General features: G+C 44.2%; 1 protein-coding gene across 1 annotated transcript; it reads right to left on the bottom strand.

Annotated features, from left to right (window-relative positions):
• Positions 1–1,209: 1,209 nt before the first annotated feature.
• Positions 1,210–18,676, bottom strand: ARL13A (ARF like GTPase 13A). The gene is made up of 9 exons (XM_060270398.2): positions 18,559–18,676; positions 17,141–17,211; positions 14,760–15,009; positions 11,846–11,951; positions 10,045–10,250; positions 8,758–8,851; positions 7,481–7,700; positions 5,463–5,561; positions 1,210–4,388 (listed from the first exon to the last, which is right to left on the bottom strand). The coding sequence occupies exons 1-9, from the start codon at positions 18,615–18,617 to the stop codon at positions 4,312–4,314; spliced, it is 1,182 nt and encodes a 393-aa protein (XP_060126381.2). The 5' UTR covers positions 18,618–18,676; the 3' UTR covers positions 1,210–4,311.
• Positions 18,677–18,907: the final 231 nt, after the last annotated feature.

Below are 18,907 nucleotides of genomic sequence, written 5' to 3'. Positions count from 1 at the left end.
GATCCTAGAAGGGGCTGTTGTTGGACTCAGAGACACAGTGGATTTTAGGAACCATTTACAAACACACAAAATATTAACTGCCCAAACAGCCATTAGAAAGCAACACAGAAAATATATTTAGTTTTCAAAGTCTAAACTTTATCATGGCTCAGGATTCAAGCCACCCTAATGCAGTTCTTATAGCCATTCCAAAAAGACACTTGTCAGGGTGTGCTTTAACTGAGAGGTTGGAGGATCAGGGTGCAGGATCCAGACTCACCCTAATGGTAGCCACCTGCCATCCCAATGCCAACACTTTCTTGCCTGGCTGCTTGTGGAAGGCCCCTAAAGACCATCTTCTGGGCAGCCCCAATTTCTCTGAGCTGCACGCATCCTGAAATGCAGCATTTACCTGTAGCCAACCAGAAGGGCACCAATGCCTTTCAATAGCCATCTGGCATCATTCACTTTCAGCCTGTCTCCTTGCCCCAAATGTCATTGGCAATGCAGTTCTGGATTTATCTAGGCAGAGCTCCAGATGAGCCTTGAGAGTGATCACTCCCAGCTACCAAAGCATGCTTCCCTCCAAAGCATCTTGGAGACTAGCTTTATCTCCTTGTGGTGGGTGCTGAGGCACAGCAACCGCAAAGGCAAAGGTGGTGTGGTCCCAGATCTGCAGGGGGAGGGTGGTGGCAGGTCATTTTGTTTCAAGCTCCAAAATGTCCTGCGCTGGCCAAGAGACCTTTGGAGGAACTGGGGAGGGAGAGTGTTGCCCATGGGCCGTTCTATGCATCATTTTTTAAATTGTGCATTCAATGATGGCCTGTGCTCATGATCCCACTTTCAATACTGTTTGTGCCTGCAAGTGTTTTGGAGCAGACATACTACTTCACTACCAATCAGTGCCTATCCTGGAACTTTTGGTTCTTATCTTGTAGTCTTCTTCTTTGGTGATCACTCGTAGCCGAGTAAGATTGTCTTCCATAAACACGATTTTAACAATGGGTCCGTAAGTGACTGTGGAGGCCAATTCTGGATCCACATGTCCTTCCACAGTATAGTGCAGGTGGCAGTAATGCAATAACACTGGAGAAGCATTGTAGGACATCTAATAAAGTGAACAGGTGTGCAGATGGTCCAGAATAAATCCACCATTAAGGCATTATATTTGTGTTAATCCCATCCTGCAAAATTTAACCATGAGAAAACAACAGCCTATCACCAGATTGGAAGGATGCAATTTCATGAGTCTTTATTGAGTTAGAACAGGACTCACCAGATGTCACTTTACTAAGGGTCCCATCAAACCTGGGGCCAGCTGTGGAGTACTGTGTCCAGCTCTGGGTGCCACAATTTGAGAAGCACATTGACAAGCTGGAATGTGTGCAGAGGAGAACAACCAAGATGGTCAAGGGTCTGGAAAACATGCCTGATGAGGAATGGTTGAGGGAGTTGGGTATGTTTAGCCTGGATAAGAGGAGACTGAGAGGAGGTATGATAGCATCTTCAAATACTTACAGGGCTATCATGTGGAAGATGGAGCAAGCTTGTTTTCTCCTCCAGAGGTTAGGACCCGAACCAATAGATTCAAATTACAAGAAAGGAGATTCCGACTAAACATCAGGTAGTACTTTCTGACAGTAAGAGCTGTGTGACGGTTGAACAGGCTCCCATGAGAGGTGGTAGGTTCTCCTTCCTTGGAATTTTTTTTAGCATGGTTGACCACCTGTCATATATGATCTAGCTGAGATTCTTGCATTGAAGGGGGTTAGACTAGATTACCATTGGTGTCCCATCCAACTCTACTGCTTTATGATTCTATGTTCAATCAAGCCACAATTGTGCTGTTTTAGGCTTATGGAATCCACAGAGGCTCTGGCAGTACTCCAACAGAATAATGTTTCAGCCTCTGAGTACCCCCCATAGTTTTACATTTACTTTTTAAATTTATATAACAAGAGTTATATCCCAAATAATAATAATAATAATAATAATAATAATAATAATAAACCCTCTCTAAATAGCTTACACAAAATGATATAAAATATTCATAAGAAAATATCGATAAAATTGACAAACTTTAAAAGTAGACACAATAAAATTATGAAAGTACAGACAAAACCAACAGTTTTGAAAAACAATATACAAAATAAAATATCATTTGGTACAGGTAATGGTCCTAACGGAGTGCCCACTTGTCAATCACAGTTGGACATAAAGGATAAGGCAAGGGTATCCAGAACATTGATCCTTTCTTCTTTTCTCCACAAATATGATGCCTGCAAACTCTCCCTCTTTATAGGATGAGGCAGGAAGGTATATGCACACATTGCTGGTTTAAAGCGTACAAGAGCCATTTTAACTCAGTTTTACTCAGTGAGCATTTATGTAAACTCATTTCCACATTTGTGCTTTAATGTCAGTTTCAGGTAGACTAATGATGGTTCATGCCATGCACATCTGTCGTCATGGTGTGATGGCTTAAATGGCTTCGGTCCTGTATACCTGAAGGAGCGTCTCCACCCCCATCATTCACTGAGATCCAGCACCGAGGGCCTTCTGGCGGTTCCCTCATTGTGAGAAGTGAGGTTACAGGGAACCAGACAGGGGGCCTTCTCGGTAGTGGCACCCGCCCTGTGGAACACCCTCCCACCAGATGTCAAGGCAATAAGCAACTATTTTACTTTTAGAAGACAACTGAAGGCAGCCCTGTTTAGGGGAAGTTTTTAATGTTTGATGCTGTTCTGTTTTTAATATTCAGTTGGAAGCTGCCCAGAGTGGCTGGGGAAACCCAGCCAGATGGGCAGGATATAAATAAATTATTATTATTATTATTATTATTATTATTATTATTATTATTATTAAGGATGGATAAGAATTGTTTCACTGACATTCACTCCCCTCAACTAGCCTTCAAAAGTCTGTTACTGCTTTCAGAAGTAATGTGACCCTATCTGCTTTCCACACCTGAACAATTGTGAAACCATCCAACAACTAGGTAGTCACACAATGTGCTTCCTGATGTCTACACGATGGAGTGATGCAAATTTATATTGCATTTTGCCAATGTTCTCAACTTAAAATAAGAATGAGAAGAAGTGGAGAATAACTTCAGAACATGTGTTGGATATGTATGATGTAGTGCGACAATTTGGAAAACGTCCACACTTGCTGTGCACAGAATGCTCTTTAAAATTTTATGTCTACACAGCCCAAATCTTGTTGAATTCTAATTTCACAGAAGTGTCTGGGAGAGAGGGAGAGAAGTATTGAGTGTGTGTGTGTGTGTGTGTTTTATATGTGAGAATAGATGCATGTAGGTATAATCTGTGCATGTGTATGAAGGCAAAATTGTATTTGTGTGTGGATGTGTGTGTGTGAAAGAGGGGGGAGTGGCCCCACCCACCTTTTGCAATGGCTCTTCCCGCTACTGGCATGTGGCTCATGGAAAGTTAGCCATCAAGGAAATGAAAAAGGTTCTCCATCGCTGCCCCAAAGCCACCCAGGGCCAACTCAGCTATTAGGCAGAATGAGGCAACCAGCTCAGGCAGGAAATGCTGGGAGGCAGGGAGCAGCAGCAAGATTCTGGGGAGCTGTGTGCACATGTGGTCTACAATGTGCTCCCTAGGCAAGTCTGCTACCTTCAGGCACGGTGGAGATGCTGTTCTGTTGTCAATGCTGAAGGCAGAGATTCAACCACCAGTCTTGTTCGGCTTCCTGTGTAGAATAGGGGGCGGCGGACACACCATCTTGTCTTCTGCCTCAGGTAGCAAAATGACTTGGAGGAGTTCTGAAGGCACCCTGCTCTTCTGCTTCTAAGACCAGGGATGCTTCCGGTTGCCTTGTTAGTGGAGCATTCATCCTGATTTCATTGCAGGGAAATTAGCTGCCATTGGCTATTAATGAGGATTAGTTATGATTTGCTTCCAGGAAGTTAAGATGATGCTTGTGTCAAAGCTAGCATTATCCCACACATTCCAGTGCCTTTCCCTTTCCTTATTGCAAAAGAAGTTCAGTTTTTTGAAGGAAGCGGATTTGTTGTGTAAGACCTCTTATAAATGCACAACTTTAATTTGCCAGTATGTGATTGAACCCCCTCGAAAATAGCGGCAGACAGGAAGCACCCTGGCTTTCCATTGGGGGATGGGATCTTTCCATTGACTACCAACTGTATGCTAACACCTGCCCCTTTAAACACCTTGCAACATCTTGCAGAGAAAGATGAGCTTGGAACACCTCAGAATTAGGTTTGGCCTCGCTGCTGCAGTTTCTTCAATTCTCTTAGTACCACTTTGAATCCCCAGTCCCAAGGGAAAGTGTGGAGCACCTCGTTTAGGGAGTGGTTGTAGACTGTGACTTCCGGCCCTCTGGCTGCATTTTCAGAGCCAGCATGGCTCTCCGATACAAATCTGTGGAAGAAGGAACCATGGATGAAACAGGGTGACCACTTTCAGATTGCCAGAAAGAGGAAAAAAGAGGACATATTTGCACAAAGTGGGGAAGATTGTGACCAGGAGACCTGTGTGCCTGCTCAGTCTGCAATCCTGCTGCTAACTGTTGATGGAAAACTTCACTGGTCTCTGAAAGTTCTCCCTTTTTATGGCTCTTTAACTTTAAAGAATTTTGAAGCAGACAGCCCTTCAAACAGGAGACCATCCTCTGTAAAGTAGGACACAGCCACCCTGGGCTGATCTAATTCCTTTTTCTTAACTGTTATGCATACAAAGGAAATAACATAAGACCTTTAGTCCTACACAAATCAAAAGTGGGGTCCCTAAGGCAGCTAGATGGTCCTTTGTCCGCCTCCTTCCAGCAACTCCTGCAGCCAAGCTGGTGCCAAACATACCGGTACTGCTCAGCTTTCCTTTGGACTACATCAGGAGGGCTGAGAGGGAGGGTCTTGTGCTCTGGGGATCCCAGGACCTCCACACTGCCCAGGCTTGTGCCCTGGGGAGATCACTTTGGCACTGCTAATGCAGTGCTCTGGCTTCATGCCCAGAGGTGCACACTAGTGCCTCTCAAGACACATGGATGCCAACAACAACAGGTGCCTCAGCATGTGGGGTCATATAAATCTGACAATTATTTAAGAAGATGCATTCCCTGGTTATCCACCCAAGGATGAACAAGACAGCTAAGTAAATAGTCTAAAGTAGGAATGGGCAAATATGTAAAAGCTGGGTTCTCTCAGTTTATAATTTTTCTAGCCTTGAAAATTTATTTATCCACATTTCTACATAACTTGGCAAGTCCTCATGAACATTTTCCAGCATTTTAGTGAGAAATTCTCCCTTATACACGTTTTGTATGCAATTTTGCCTAATCCTGCATTTCCACAGGACTTCACATTTGTCCACAATCTGGCTCAATAAAGACCCTAAAATATGCAGAGCTTTTGTTTTCCCCCAAAGCTAATCAACCTTATTTGTTGCTTTAATGAGTATCCTTCCCACAAATCCCTTTCCTAGCTGAGTAAGATGTACCAAAAGTGCTTGATAAGTGCTCGCTTGGGTGGGTCTGTGATGATTCCTGAGATTTGACTTTATTTTTCAGTCTTTTATTTTTCTTCTTTGTGCTTTGTCCTGAAAAAAGAGAAGTGGGGAGGGGGGGGAATGGAAAAAAAATTATGGTTTGCAAGCCACAGTAAACTATGGTTTGACCTACAGTCATACTTCAGTTTAACTACGCTTCGGTTTGAGTACTTTCAGTTTAAGTACTCTGCGGACCCGTCTGGAACAGATTAATCCACTTTCCATTACTTTCAATGGGAAAGTTCAGTTCAGGTTAAGTACACTTCAGGTTAAGTACAGACTTCCGGAACCAATTGTGTACTTAAACCGAGGTACCACTGCATAGTTACTGGTTAAGGAGGACAGAATTAACCAGAACCCCAGATTTGTGCTACAGACTCAAACCTGATTTCAGAGCCACATCATGGTAACTAGTAGGGAATAGAAGGATCTGTCAGTTGTGGTTCTCTCAATCTCTCATTTTTCCAATCATAAATTCAGTTCTCCACATATATGTAGCATTTACACACATATTTTTTTTAAAGGAATCCTCATGAAAATTCACCATGTTTGGGGAGCATGGCTAGCTAAGGAGCTGGATGGCAACATAGTTTAGTGTCTCTAATTGCCTAAGTACTACTTTGATGCAGAGTAGACACATACAATTCTAAAACTTTATTCCTGCCTTGGCAGACTAAAGCTACACAGAGTCCAGGGTCCAAAAAAGAAATAAGCAAGACTCAATATTCAAGAAGAAATTGACGAATCCGTCTTTCAGGCCTCAGATTCAGAGATGGTCAAGGGAGGAATGAGAACACAAATAGGCATGAAAACTCTAACAACCATGGAGGAAGACAAAGAATCAGACTACTACATAAGCAAGATAAGGAAAGCTCCTATCACAGCTTTCAACAGAAGTTTAAATATCTATCTGGGCAAATTGCAGACTGGACTAATAAAAGGACTAGAGCTAAACCTAGAGCTAAACAACCAGGTGGACATTCAAATGCTACAAATGGCAACAGAAGATCTGGCCCTAAAATTGGAGGAACAATCTGATTGAGAAATGAGATTATTTTTCAATGGCAGCATAATGGTTCATCCTTGTCCACCTTCTCTATAAAAGGTGGTGTGAAACAGGGCTATGTTCTCACCTCGACTCTCTTTAGCATATTCTTCTTCCTGTTGCTCTCCAATGTTCAGCTCAGCTGAGGACAGTGTGGACTTCCATTTAAGGAGTGATGGAGGCCTGTCCACACCAAGATGAAAGCACAGCAGATCCTTTACCTGCGAGGTGTTGTTTGCAGCTGATGTGGCCATGACAGCGCACTCTGAGGAAGTTCTACAGAGACTCACTCAACCCTGAAGCTCACTGAAGTGATCTTGGGCCAGTCACTGTCTTTCAACCCTAACCTAACTCACAGAAATGGTGTGAGGATAAAATGGAGAGGGGACCACTACCTATGCCACCTCAAGCTCTTTAGAGGAAAGGTGGTATGATAATATAATACTGCTACTTCTTCTTCATCGTCATGCTTCTATTTTTTAAAAAAAGCCTTTATTTCGTATTTTATAATTACAAAACAAGATCATAAATCATAAATTATATATCAGAGTTACAAAACAAAATCATAAATCATAAATCACACCTCAGAATTACGCAAAAATCCCAGAAAAGCAACTCCAAATCAGTAAAGTAGAAGAAAGAGAGGAGAAAGAAAAAAAGGAAACGGAAAAGGAAAGGGAAAAAAAAGAATATAGCATATATATATATACATACATATGCCCATACACATGCATACGCATATGAGATATGTGTACACATACATACCAAATAAAAACAACACATACATAAACATAGGAATATAATACAGATAAAAAAGAGCATTTCCTATTGTTTGAACATCACTTCCGTTTGTCAGTTCTTCCTTATGCTGCTTTATCTCATGCTTCTAGTGTTTCTATCATGTTTCTAAGAAATCTATGTTTACCTGCTGGGGTTAGAGTTGTTTCCAGATCTCTGGGGTTCTCTTGGGCAACCTTGTTGCTGGGGCGGCGGACAGTGACACCTCCCACTTTGCTCCCACTTGCTGCTGCTTTAGCACCATCATCTTCTGTCAAGGTATTCTCCAACTGCACCAAACTTTTCTTCTTCACCTTTGGCTTTAATTTCCCTTTCTTTTTTTTGGAGGCCACCGGCATTTCTTCTTGCTGAACAAAAACAAAGTGCTTGCATATGAGGAAATGCTCTGTCTCTGGGAATGCTTTCAGAAAACGTGGCACAGAAAATGTCAGGAACATAGAAAGCTGTATAACTGAGCCAAACAATTGGTCCATCTAGCTCAGGCATCCCCAAACTTTGGCCCTCCAGATGTTTTGGACTACAATTCCCATCTTCCCCGACCACTGGTCCTGTTAGCTAGGGATCATGGGAGTTGTAGGCCAAAATACCTGGAGGGCCGCAGTTTGGGGATGCCTGATCTAGCTCAGTAATGGACTGGTAGCAGCCCTTCAGGCTTTCAGGAAGGAATTATAAGTTGCCCGGGCCAATTTGTAAGTGCCAAGGACTGAACCTGGGAGTTTCCGCCTGGAAAGCAGGTGCTGTACCATTGAACTATGGCCCTCCGCACTAGGGATGCTGGAGAATTCAAATGAAAATGGAAACTGCCAATGTTCACCTATTCATCTCATGTTCAGAACAGAGATCAATCCAGCAAATACAATTGGCATTCATTGTTGCTGCTCCTTTCAGCCTGCAAACATATGTACCCCCTCCCACATTTGCATTGCATTTCCTTTGCACTGAAATGAATGTGGTGGAATAGCATGACGACAACATAATTTACGTAATTTATGGAATTAATTACATAAATCACATAAATTATGTAGTTTTGCCACGGCGGACAGTGAGATAAGCAACAGCAATTTTGATGGAATGTGAGCTGCTAAAATGAATGCAAGGTGTCTTTTTGCATCCCCATTGCCCACACATGGATTGTTCTTGACTTCCTGATCATGAGTTTGTTTGAGTGAAACGGCCCATTATTTCTGGTTCAGATGTAATGCTAAGGCAGGAATTGTGATCTGTTTCCCCCCAGTGCTACAAGGAGTAAACTGGGTGCAAATGGTTCGTGCGTGGTAAATAATTAACTGTGGTTTACCATGATGTCTAAACCTGCCCATTATGTCACTAATTAATTTTATGAAACAATGCATCTTTAAAAGTGTAAAATTCCTGGCATAAAAATATAGCAGAATCACCAGTTACCTGGGAGGGGATATTCTGGGGCAGCTTTGTGGGTTTTCTTTCCTCCATCTTGGCATTTCCTCCATGGCTGCACTCACTTCTGGCCAATGACTCCCTAAAGGCAGATATAATAAATTATTCAAAAGATGCACATATGTACATATTATTCTATTCCTTCAACTTTGAAACTAAGGAGTGGTGCTAAAAACAGCTCTGCCATCTTCTATGTCTATGTGGTACAACAAATAAATGTAGTTTTTGGAGAACTTGGTCTCTATTCAACTACAGATCTACTGGTGGACCCTTGAGCAAATCAGGTGTAATCCCTACTATATATTTAAAGCACGTGGGTTCCCTCAAATAACCCTGGGAATTGTAGTTTACATAACTACATTCCAGCACCTTTAACAAAGGACAGTTCCTAGGATCCTTCAGGAGAAGGTGATGTGCTAAATAAATTTGTGTTAAATATATGGTGTCGATGTGGCCTCACTGTTTCTCAGCCCCAGTTTCCCAGCCTTAGTCAATGTCAAGTAATTGCTGCTGTTTGGGTAGTAGTTTCTGTCTCTGGTCTTTCAGTTTGTCCCATTTACTCTACGTTTTAGGTCTGTGGGCACATGCACACACTTCATTTTACCAGGAATCAGATCCAATAGAATTATGCTGAGCTTTGAAAACCATATACAGCTGAAAAAGGAAGTGGGAAAGAGCATCACTCTGTCAACTTCCTTCTTAATCTCTATGTACTTTTAAAAGAAGAAAGAGCCAAGCACTCTCTTTACCTTATGACCAAGAGGGCAGAGTGTGTGTGGGGGACACAGAGGTTTTGTTGGCCCCAAGGTAAGACCTCAAGGGTGCTATTGGAACCTCGGGTGCCATGTTGTTGACTCCTGCTTCAATTTCTGCTCTAATTGTTCCCTTCTTGTATTTTCACCTTGCTCTTTTCCCTTCTCTCTTCTTCACCACCCTGCACTAAGCAATCTTCTTATCAACTGACCTTTCTTTTCTTTTCTCACCATTCTGTGCCCCTCCCATTTGCATTCTAGGAACATAAAATGTAAGTTGCTTTATACTGAGTCAAACTATTGGCACATCTACCTCCATATTGTCAATATTGACCAGCAGTGGCCCTCCAGGATTTCATACAGGAAATCTTTCTCCACCCTTATATAGAAGTGATAGGGATTGAACCTGGGACCTTCTGCTTGCAAAGCAAGATGCTCCAGCACTGAGCTATGGTCCAACCCCCTCTAAGATCTTAGGAGTGGGCATTACACACAGCATAGGCTTTCAGGAAGAAGGAGGAACCTGGCTTCTGATGTCCTGTTCCTGGATTTCTGTACTTTCTTGGATACCTCCTGCTCTAGTGACACTTGCTGTTCAGGACTGTCTTCCTGGATGCGACCACACAGTACACTGTAGTTGATGGCAATTGTACGCAATAACCAATGTAGCCCTTGAACGATGGTCCAGCACTGGATTTTGGGAAGCCTTTTGGAAGCTGAACATGGTTCCTGTAAGATGAAGATAGAGGACGGCCAGTCTGAAAACCCAGCTGCCCCATTCAAGGCAAAGAAAGTGGGGGAGTTTAACATATCAGATGGGATAGAAATAATAGTTTAGCATATTATCGGAATATTTTTAAGGGAAAAATTAGAGGTTAAGTAGAAATAAATAATGAGTCAATGATTAAATAATGTGAATTATATTAATAGTGGATGAATGGCAGAAGAAGTTGATAGAATATATGGAATTGTCTGGGGTAACCGGGAGGCTTCGAGATCGGACTGAAGAAACAGTGGAAGAAGACTGGAAAAAATTTAAAGTTTATCTAAAGAATAAGCTTATAAGAGAGTAGAACCAATGGAAGTGAAGGAGATACAAGGAGGTTGTAGATAATAACAAGTTAAGAAATAAGTATTGTTAGAAGTACGGTAGTTATAGGTATGTAGAAAGAAATGGAATAGTATAGAAGGTAAATATCAAGGAAGATAAGATATAGAATTAAGTCAATTTTTAAGTAAAGTTAGTTGTTTAATATGATTTTGAAATTACTAAAAGGGATTTACATTGTAACACAGAAGGAGGAGGAACGAGGAAGTCATTAGATGAGATAAAAAGTGAGATTATGAAATAAGATTTTTTTTGTTTTTTTTGTATTCTGGTGTTTTTGTATTTTTGAATTTTGAAAGTTTTTTGTTTTGTTTTTTGTCGTTGTTATTTTTGTTGTATTTGTTGTCTGTTATAAAAGTCAATAAACATATTTTTTTTTAAAAAAAAGAAAGAAAGAAAGTGGGGGAGTTTGTGAGTTGGCAGATAGATGCCAACAATAAAACCATAATACCTAAGGGAGGTCTGTTACAAGAAACTCTGGCAGGCCCTCTCTGGTGACATGTTGAGACCAGCAGGCAAAGGGGAGATTTCTTGGTGCAATGCAAAATCTGCTAACTGACAAGGGAAATTGATGTAGATGAACCGGCTTGCTACAAGAAGCTGCTTTCTGCCAAACAACCATTAATGTATTTTCTATGCATCAGGAGTTGTTAAGGAGCAAACTAGACCTTATGTGAGCTAGATACTGCTAAGATAGTGCCTAATTCCAGGGCCAACCCACCCAGGAGGCAAGGGGAGGTGTCTGTTTGCTCTCAGTTAGCCCCTTCCTGCTTGCCTTCTTACAACATGTGCAGGGGTTGTCACTGGCTGTTATCTTTTTAGTTTTAGGGTTGCCTTTGTGCAACCATAGGGAGCTGGATGGGGGCAAAACTAGAATTATTTGGCTCCATCTGTCATGGCTTCTAAATGTGCTGACTGATGTCTTACCAGTCCCAATGGCCACCAGCCTCCATTATTCCAGGTGTTGTGGGACTACAACTCCCATCATCTCTGACTGCAAGGACTTCCTGTCCAGATCTCTCTGACCCAATTGCCTCAATTCCATTTGGCAAGAGATTAAAATAGGATATGTAACCTTACCAAGAGGAAGTAACAGTCTGTATAAACTCAATGGAAATGATCATCATGAAGGGCAGAGAGGACAAAAGGGAGACTTCTTTTTTCATCCCTTGTGAAGACTAGCCAACCTGTGCGAAGGGGGTATTATTTTACTTACAATTCGACACAACGACTTGTTTTCATTCACCAACTTTTCCAGAGATAGGCACTCAATGATCTCACAGGGCAAGAGAGCATCCAGCTTGTCCTGCTTGTTTGCCAGCCTTGAACCATTCACATAGAAATTGGAAAACAGAACAGATGGGAAGACAAGATTCCATTAGCAAACAGCACACTCACTGTTGTAGCTATACCAATTTAAAAAAGCAATGTGGAACCTTTGGCCATTCAGATGTTGTTAGACTACATGTCCCATAATTGCTGTCCATTGGCTATGCTGGCTGTGGCTAGTGGGAGTTGCAGTACAAGTGTGAAAGGATCTGTCTACTTCTCAGTTTCTCCTTTTCCCAATCTTACATCCATCAGCATTTTAGTGCAAATTTATCCTAATAATATAATACTAATTTGTATACTCCCCCTCCCCACAATATCTCCATTTTTATGCGCACTTTCCCCTTATATATGCATTTTCATAAACATTGTTTGTTTGGAGAACTGCATCCCAAAATTTGGATAAGAATGGATTACGAATAATTGCTGTGTTTTGGTTCGCACATTGTTTTAGAAAGTGCAAACTTGATAGACTGAGCTTTAAAGCTTTAAATGTGTGCTGAATCAAATTTATCCTCTAACCCAACAACATCTGGAGGGCTCCAGGTCTACTATGCAGTCTTGAATCGGCAGATCCACACACTTAAAGCACATTTAACACACATTTAAAGCACATGACCTCACTGAGCTACCATGCCCAGCACACTTAACAAACTACAGTTCCCAGGATTTTTGGGGGGTGGGGGAGCCATGTGCTTTAAATGTATGGTGTCAAGGTGACTTTGTTGTTGTTTAGTCATCTAGTCGTGTCCGACTCTTCGTGATCCCATGGATCAGAGCACGCCAGGCATTCCTGTCTCCCACTGCCTCCCGCAGTTTGGTCAGACTCATGTTGGTAGCTTCAAGAACACTGTCCAGCCATTTGACTTTAGGCTTGATGAAAGACTGCTAATAGCTCTGATATTCTGCCGGTCAGGGCCGTCTCAAGCAGGTCGGGCGCCCTGGCGCTGAGGTGCGGAGATTGCTCCGGCACCCCCGCCCTCGCAGCGCGCAGCACAGCTTCCGCGCGGCTTCGCCGTGCAGTGCCCCCCCTGCCAGCCCGGTGCCCTGGTGCTCCGCGCCACCGGGACTACACCTAGAGCTGGGCCTGCTGCCGGTGTTATGCCATGGGTGCTAAGAGGGCCCAAAAAGATGAAGTAATGGTCAGAGGAGATAACTCATCCCAATATACCCCTTCTAATTAGGAAAAGGGTTAGGAAAGTGCTAAACTGTCTAGCCCTGGCTCCAGACTGTCATTGTTTTGCGGGAAGGATTCAAGCACATAGTAGCAAATTAGGCAAAGGTAAAGGGACCCCGACCATTATGTCCAGTCGTGACTGGGGTTGCGGCGCTCATCTCGCGTTATTGGCTGAGGGAGTCGGTGTACAGCTTCCAGGTCATGTGGCCAGCATGACAAATCCGCTTCTGGTGAACCAGAGCAGCACACGGAAACGCCGTTTACCTTACCTTTATCTACTTGCACTTTGGCGTGCTTTTGAACTGCTAGGATGCAGGGCCATCTTAAGCACCTTTGGTGCCCTGGCACCGTGGTGCGCCTGATCCCTCCGCCGCCCCTCGCCGCCCCGTTTTCCAGCGTGATGGGCGGGCGGCCGGGCTCAGCATGCAGCGTGGTCGCCGAGGGCGCTGCTGTGTGGCGGGCGGGCGGGTTTGTCGCGCAGCGGAGCGGCCGACGGTAGGGCAGGCGCGGCTGCGTGGCGCATCGCCTGGCCGTAGAGCCAGCCCTGCTAGGATGGCAGGAGCTGGGACTGAGCAACGGGAGCTCACCCCGTCACAGGGACCTTCTGATCGGCAAGCCCTAGGCTCTGTGGTTTAACCCACAGCACCACCCGCATCCCAGTAGCAAATTAGGTCTGCACAACTAAAGTAGATTAAAGCACTCTGCTTTAAAATAAATCCATTTTTAAAAAAAGAAAGGAAGGGAAAGGGGTGACTTTTTTAGTCAGGAAAGTGATGGGGGAAGGCACTGAAAGATGTGGGATGAACAAATTATTAATGGGAAGAAGATATATAAACATCCCACAACCATATCAGGATGAATGCTATTTGTTGTATCACTGCCTCATCAAACAAATTAGAATGGATGCTCAATAAAGAGTAGATGCTGTACAACCTCCACAATAGCTTTGTGCAAGCAAACCAGGATGGATGGTCAGTAATTATCTGGAAGAGCTCCAGAACTCTGTAAGGTAACAGTATTTGGCTGTAGGGAGCGGCACCTGTTTCCAGTGAGACCTACTATGGGAGTAATGGACTTTGGCTGTCTTTTGGAACATTTAACCTGCACCTCCAACGATGCTCTCTCTGTGTGTGTTTATAGATAAACACAGATATTACAAAACACCAATGAGCCTCCAGTGGCCGCCTTCCAAAGGGAACTAAAACCTGCCCCCTGGAACTTTTCACTGATCACAGAAGTGGGCTGAGTGTAAGCTTATTGAGATGGCTTGAAGATGCATCATTTTCCCTGTAAACTGCCTTGTGGATCTGATCATGCATGACTTGGAAGGTATAACACCACTCCCTTTACTGCTCTCTGTGGCACTTTGCAGGCGCCTCGGATCAGTTCTGCCTGCAACCTCTCTTTCATGTCAGTGGCTCCAACATGCCCAGCATCTGATGTCATATATAATGTCAAGTGTATGGCAGGTGGATGTAGCTTGGCTGAAATGGCCTCATGGGCCCAAACAGGAATCCTAGTGGGTCTAATAAAATGGGGGGGGGAGGAGAGGAATCTTATACCCATTCATTCACCACAGGGTACAAAGGAAGGAAGGAAGGTGCCAGGAGAATTAGTATCTCACAGTAACAGAGGCTTTCCTGAAACTTTGGGGTCCCCCAGAACACGGGAGAGAGTCTTCTTGGCCTCTTCCATCCTTGCCACATCGCTGGAGTCAAGCACAAAGATAATCCCATGAGCAGTGCTGTATTGGTCCTTCCAGCTTCCCAAGGACCGCTGTCCACCAGGCAGGTCAATGAGGGACACCTCAAACCTGTCCACCCTGAGTGCCGTCTGGTTTGGCTTCGTGATGGGAAGCACTTCACAGGAGAGGACTGCAAAAAAAAAAAAAAAGTAGCAAGAGCAAGCGAAACAAACATCAACAGTGGGTATCAGTCTCAAGTAAAAATACAGGTAAGCTCATACACCACAGCAGCTTTCTTCTAATATCCAGAAAAATTATTGGAAATTGCAAGGAGAGCCTGATATAAAATGTTGCACAGTGAAGCATTCCTGTTCAGGTCCTTCCTCTAGGATACACCATTGTATTTGCGTGGACAGGCAGAGTCCCCCAAACCCGCAGGCGACCCCCCCCCCTGAGCGGAATAAATACACGAGACAACGTGCTATGGGATTCAAATTGGCACAACTTTATTCAAATTCAGATGTAGGGAGACCTTGGCTTCAGGCATTGGCCGTTATCCTTCCCAGTCCCCAGCCGGGGTTCTGGGAGGCTTCGGGGTCATCCACATGTATGGGGGTTGGGGCTAGCTCTGGAGAACATATGTTCAAGCAGAGAGAGCCTGCCCCCTGTTCGCCACCGATGACACCTATTGGCATGGCATAGGTGATGACACCTATTGGCATGGTCAAGGCTTCCCCCAATACCCCAATCTTGTCGCTGCAAGGGGGTGAGGTCTCCGCCTCACGCCCCTCCCTCTAGGAAAATCGCCAAAGAATTCCGCCCAAGGCCTGACACCACCAAGTTGTGACTTATTGCTACGGGAAAGGCGAAACCTGCCAATGCAGGGAAATTCCTTTCTGACCCTTCAACAGCGGTCTTGACATAGCAGCGCCTGAGAACCTGTAGAGAAAAGGTTAACCTGCAAAAGAACATGAATGAAGGGTTTGGAGGGTGGGAGAAGCTCTGGAACCAACTGGTGCTTGGAGGTAAGATTCAAATACTATTGTCCTTCCCCTTACCTGGCCACCCCCTGGCAACACCTCCCCAGGCAGGATTGGATGCCAGGCTTGGGTAGGCGGAGACCCCTGGCATCCTACCTGGGAAGGCGGTGCCAGACCTGAACTTCCGGGGAGCGCCTTCTGGGATTAGGGGGCTGCGCGCGTCCACGCAAAAAGCGCCCCCCCATTGATGTGTGGAGCGGTCATTGCCCACTCAAGCTCTGTTTCCCATTATATTCCCTTGACAGTCAGCATACACTCAGGCTGTGTATGCATCATGCATTTAAAGCACATTTCTTCCCCCAGAAAATACTGGGAGCTGTAGTTTGTTAAGAATGCTGGAAATTGTACCTCTCTGAGGGGTTAACCACAGGCCCCAATATTCTTGGTGTGTTTGTTTGTTTGTGTGCTTTAAATGTATGGTATGTATGTAACCTAAGTCCTTATTATATTGTTTTGGTAGTCTCCCACTTTTCTGTTCTTCTGCAAACCTCGGGGTTTTCCCAAGCCTACAGATACTACTCTCTTGGCCATAGGTATTGCCATTTTGGCGGTTTGAGCAATGGTACTCACAGCCCAAACATCAGAAATTAAGGGAATTATAGAGCTTTACTATTTAAGTGATGGCTGTACAGCAGGCACCCCCAAACTGCGGCCCTCCAGATGTTTTGGCCTACAACTCCCATGATCCCTAGCTAACAGGACCAGTGGTAGGGATGATGGGAATTGTAGTCCAAAACATCTGGAGGGCTGAAGTTTGGGGATCCCTGCTGTACAGAGTAATGTGTCAGGTCATCTAGTGCGTACTGGGATCATAGGCAGCTGAAATCAGCAACATAGGTTGTAGGTTGATGCTGAGACTCAGGTCTACCACACAGCCAGTCTCCTAGAACTAAACTATGTAAGACTGGCTGAGGAATGTTATATGAAAGAAAGGTCTTCAGCACAGACTGAGGACTCATTCACACTTTCTTTTGCACCGCATTTCTAGGCACAAGTCTGGGCCTCCCAGGTCTATGTCCCAGGGTGTTTTATTGCTGAATCAGAGCAAATGGATTGCTGTTCACTCCGATTCAGTGGTAAAACATGAGTTTTCCTTGGGAAAGCACCAGAACAGAACAGAACACAGACCTGGAAAGCACGGACCTGTAAACTCAGAGCAAAGGTTAAGTGTGGAAGAGCCTTTAGAGACACTCCTGTCAGCTCTACTAGGCACTGAGTTCAGGTTCTGGAGTGGAAGAGCTGGAAAGCTTAGCTGACATTAAGTTCTGCTCAGCGACTCACCTCTCTGGATTTCTTTCACCAGGGAACTTTTTCCTGCACTGTCTAGGCCAAGGACAAGGATGGTCACTTTCCTGATGGGAAAGATAAGGATAACGTAAAGATGCAATCTGGTAACACCTTTGCAGGGAGGGAGGATTAGAGTTCCTATGGTAAAGGGAAATCCAGATGAAATGTTTAAAAAGCATGGGCTGGCCTTTTGATGATATTTTGTTGCAGGGGACACTGTGAGAAACTATTGCCTGGAAACACCTTTAAAAAACAACAACTGCTTTGTGCACACATTCCACCCTTCCTCTCCATCCATATGGCTGCTTTTTTTGTTAAGAAAGATGCATGGCAAGTCCTAAGCACGCCGCTTCAAAAATGTAATTATTGTAATGAGTACTTTGGCCCTGAAGGTTTCCACCGTGGGACTAATAGTTCTTCTGAAAAAAATGTTTACAAGCCATTGTTTTGTGAGGAGAATTACCAGGGATGTGAAGGGTCTGTTTTCTTTCTCTCCTCTTTCCCCCACCACACCACAACAGGTGGAGGCGTTCTCTGTTTAAAAACGGCAGGCAAAAATTAATCAGAGCACATCTTTCCTCATCATTGCATTGCCATTTCTGAGGGAACATGGTATACCCAACCCCTCTCTTTGTGAAAATGTGACATGCGTAGCAGCATAGTGCAGACCTTCTGTGTTGCTATAGTGATTTTTTGTGGGGCGCAGGCCTGGTTGAAAGGGCAACATATACTTGGAACAGAAGTGGATGGAAACAAGGAGTGGATCACTTGGCAACCAGCAGGCCTTCAGCTGATTGCCTTAGCAACCTTTGTTTGGCACTATGCAAATAAACCAGAATTCAGTGGTCATATAAAGCTTGGAGAGAGATGTATGGTGAGTCTCTCATTACCCAGAATGCTCTGCTTACTTAGGCAATAAATGCAGCAGTTCATTAAAAAAAAGAGGAAAGGCGAAAGATTTATACGATCTGAAGAGAAACCAGAGGAATCATAGTATCGTAGAGTTGGAAGAGACCACAAGGGCCATCCAGTCCAACCCCCTGCCAAGCAGGAAACACCATCAAAGCACCATCAAAGCAAAAGAACAAGATTGTGCCGTCTCCCAGTTCCACAGAAGTCAACGCTTTTCATTGTGACGTTAAATCACTGCTGTTCTCTCACCAAAGAGCACTTGCCTCAAACTTGGGGCTTGATTTCCAGGATTACAACCAACTAGCCACCACATGTTACTTTCATCCTCCTTAGTATGTTACCCTTGTAGAAATCCATAGGAATGAGGATGGGGACAAAGTTAGTTAGCTCAAGCTGTGGCTCCATCTATAACTGGCTTTGCCTTCACCTACCACCAGCTTCCCAGCCTTCTTCCCCACCAGTCCCACAGGGCACCAGATACCCTTGCTCTCCAGATTTACCTCAATGGCTCTTGGAGAGCCTGCAGCCAAGACCAGCAGTAAGAGAAGAGGTGAAACATACTCCAGCAAAACACAGAGATGAACAGGGGCAGGGTGAGTCTCTGGCTTTCCCCCGCTGTCCTTGAAGAAAAATAACAAAGCAACAATAATCCCGTTGTAAGATTTTCGTCCCTTTAGAAAAATGGGGGGGGTGCTTTACTGGTGGCTATGTGCGTACTTCGGTATAGGACAGGTTGATTGCTTAGAAAATGTAGTTTGTCCCTGTTCAGTGACCTGATTCACTGTTTCTGTCTCCTATGGGATATTTGTTAAGCCAGAAGTTAGTAGTTTAATTATATCATGAATGTAC

The sequence above is a fragment of the Zootoca vivipara genome, chromosome Z2 (genome assembly GCF_965207765.1).
Source record: "Zootoca vivipara chromosome Z2, rZooViv2.hap1.1, whole genome shotgun sequence".
Lineage (NCBI taxonomy): Eukaryota > Metazoa > Chordata > Lepidosauria > Squamata > Lacertidae > Zootoca > Zootoca vivipara.
The sequence above is the reverse complement of the archived record's forward strand: the minus strand, read 5'-3'. Positions and strand labels throughout refer to the sequence as shown.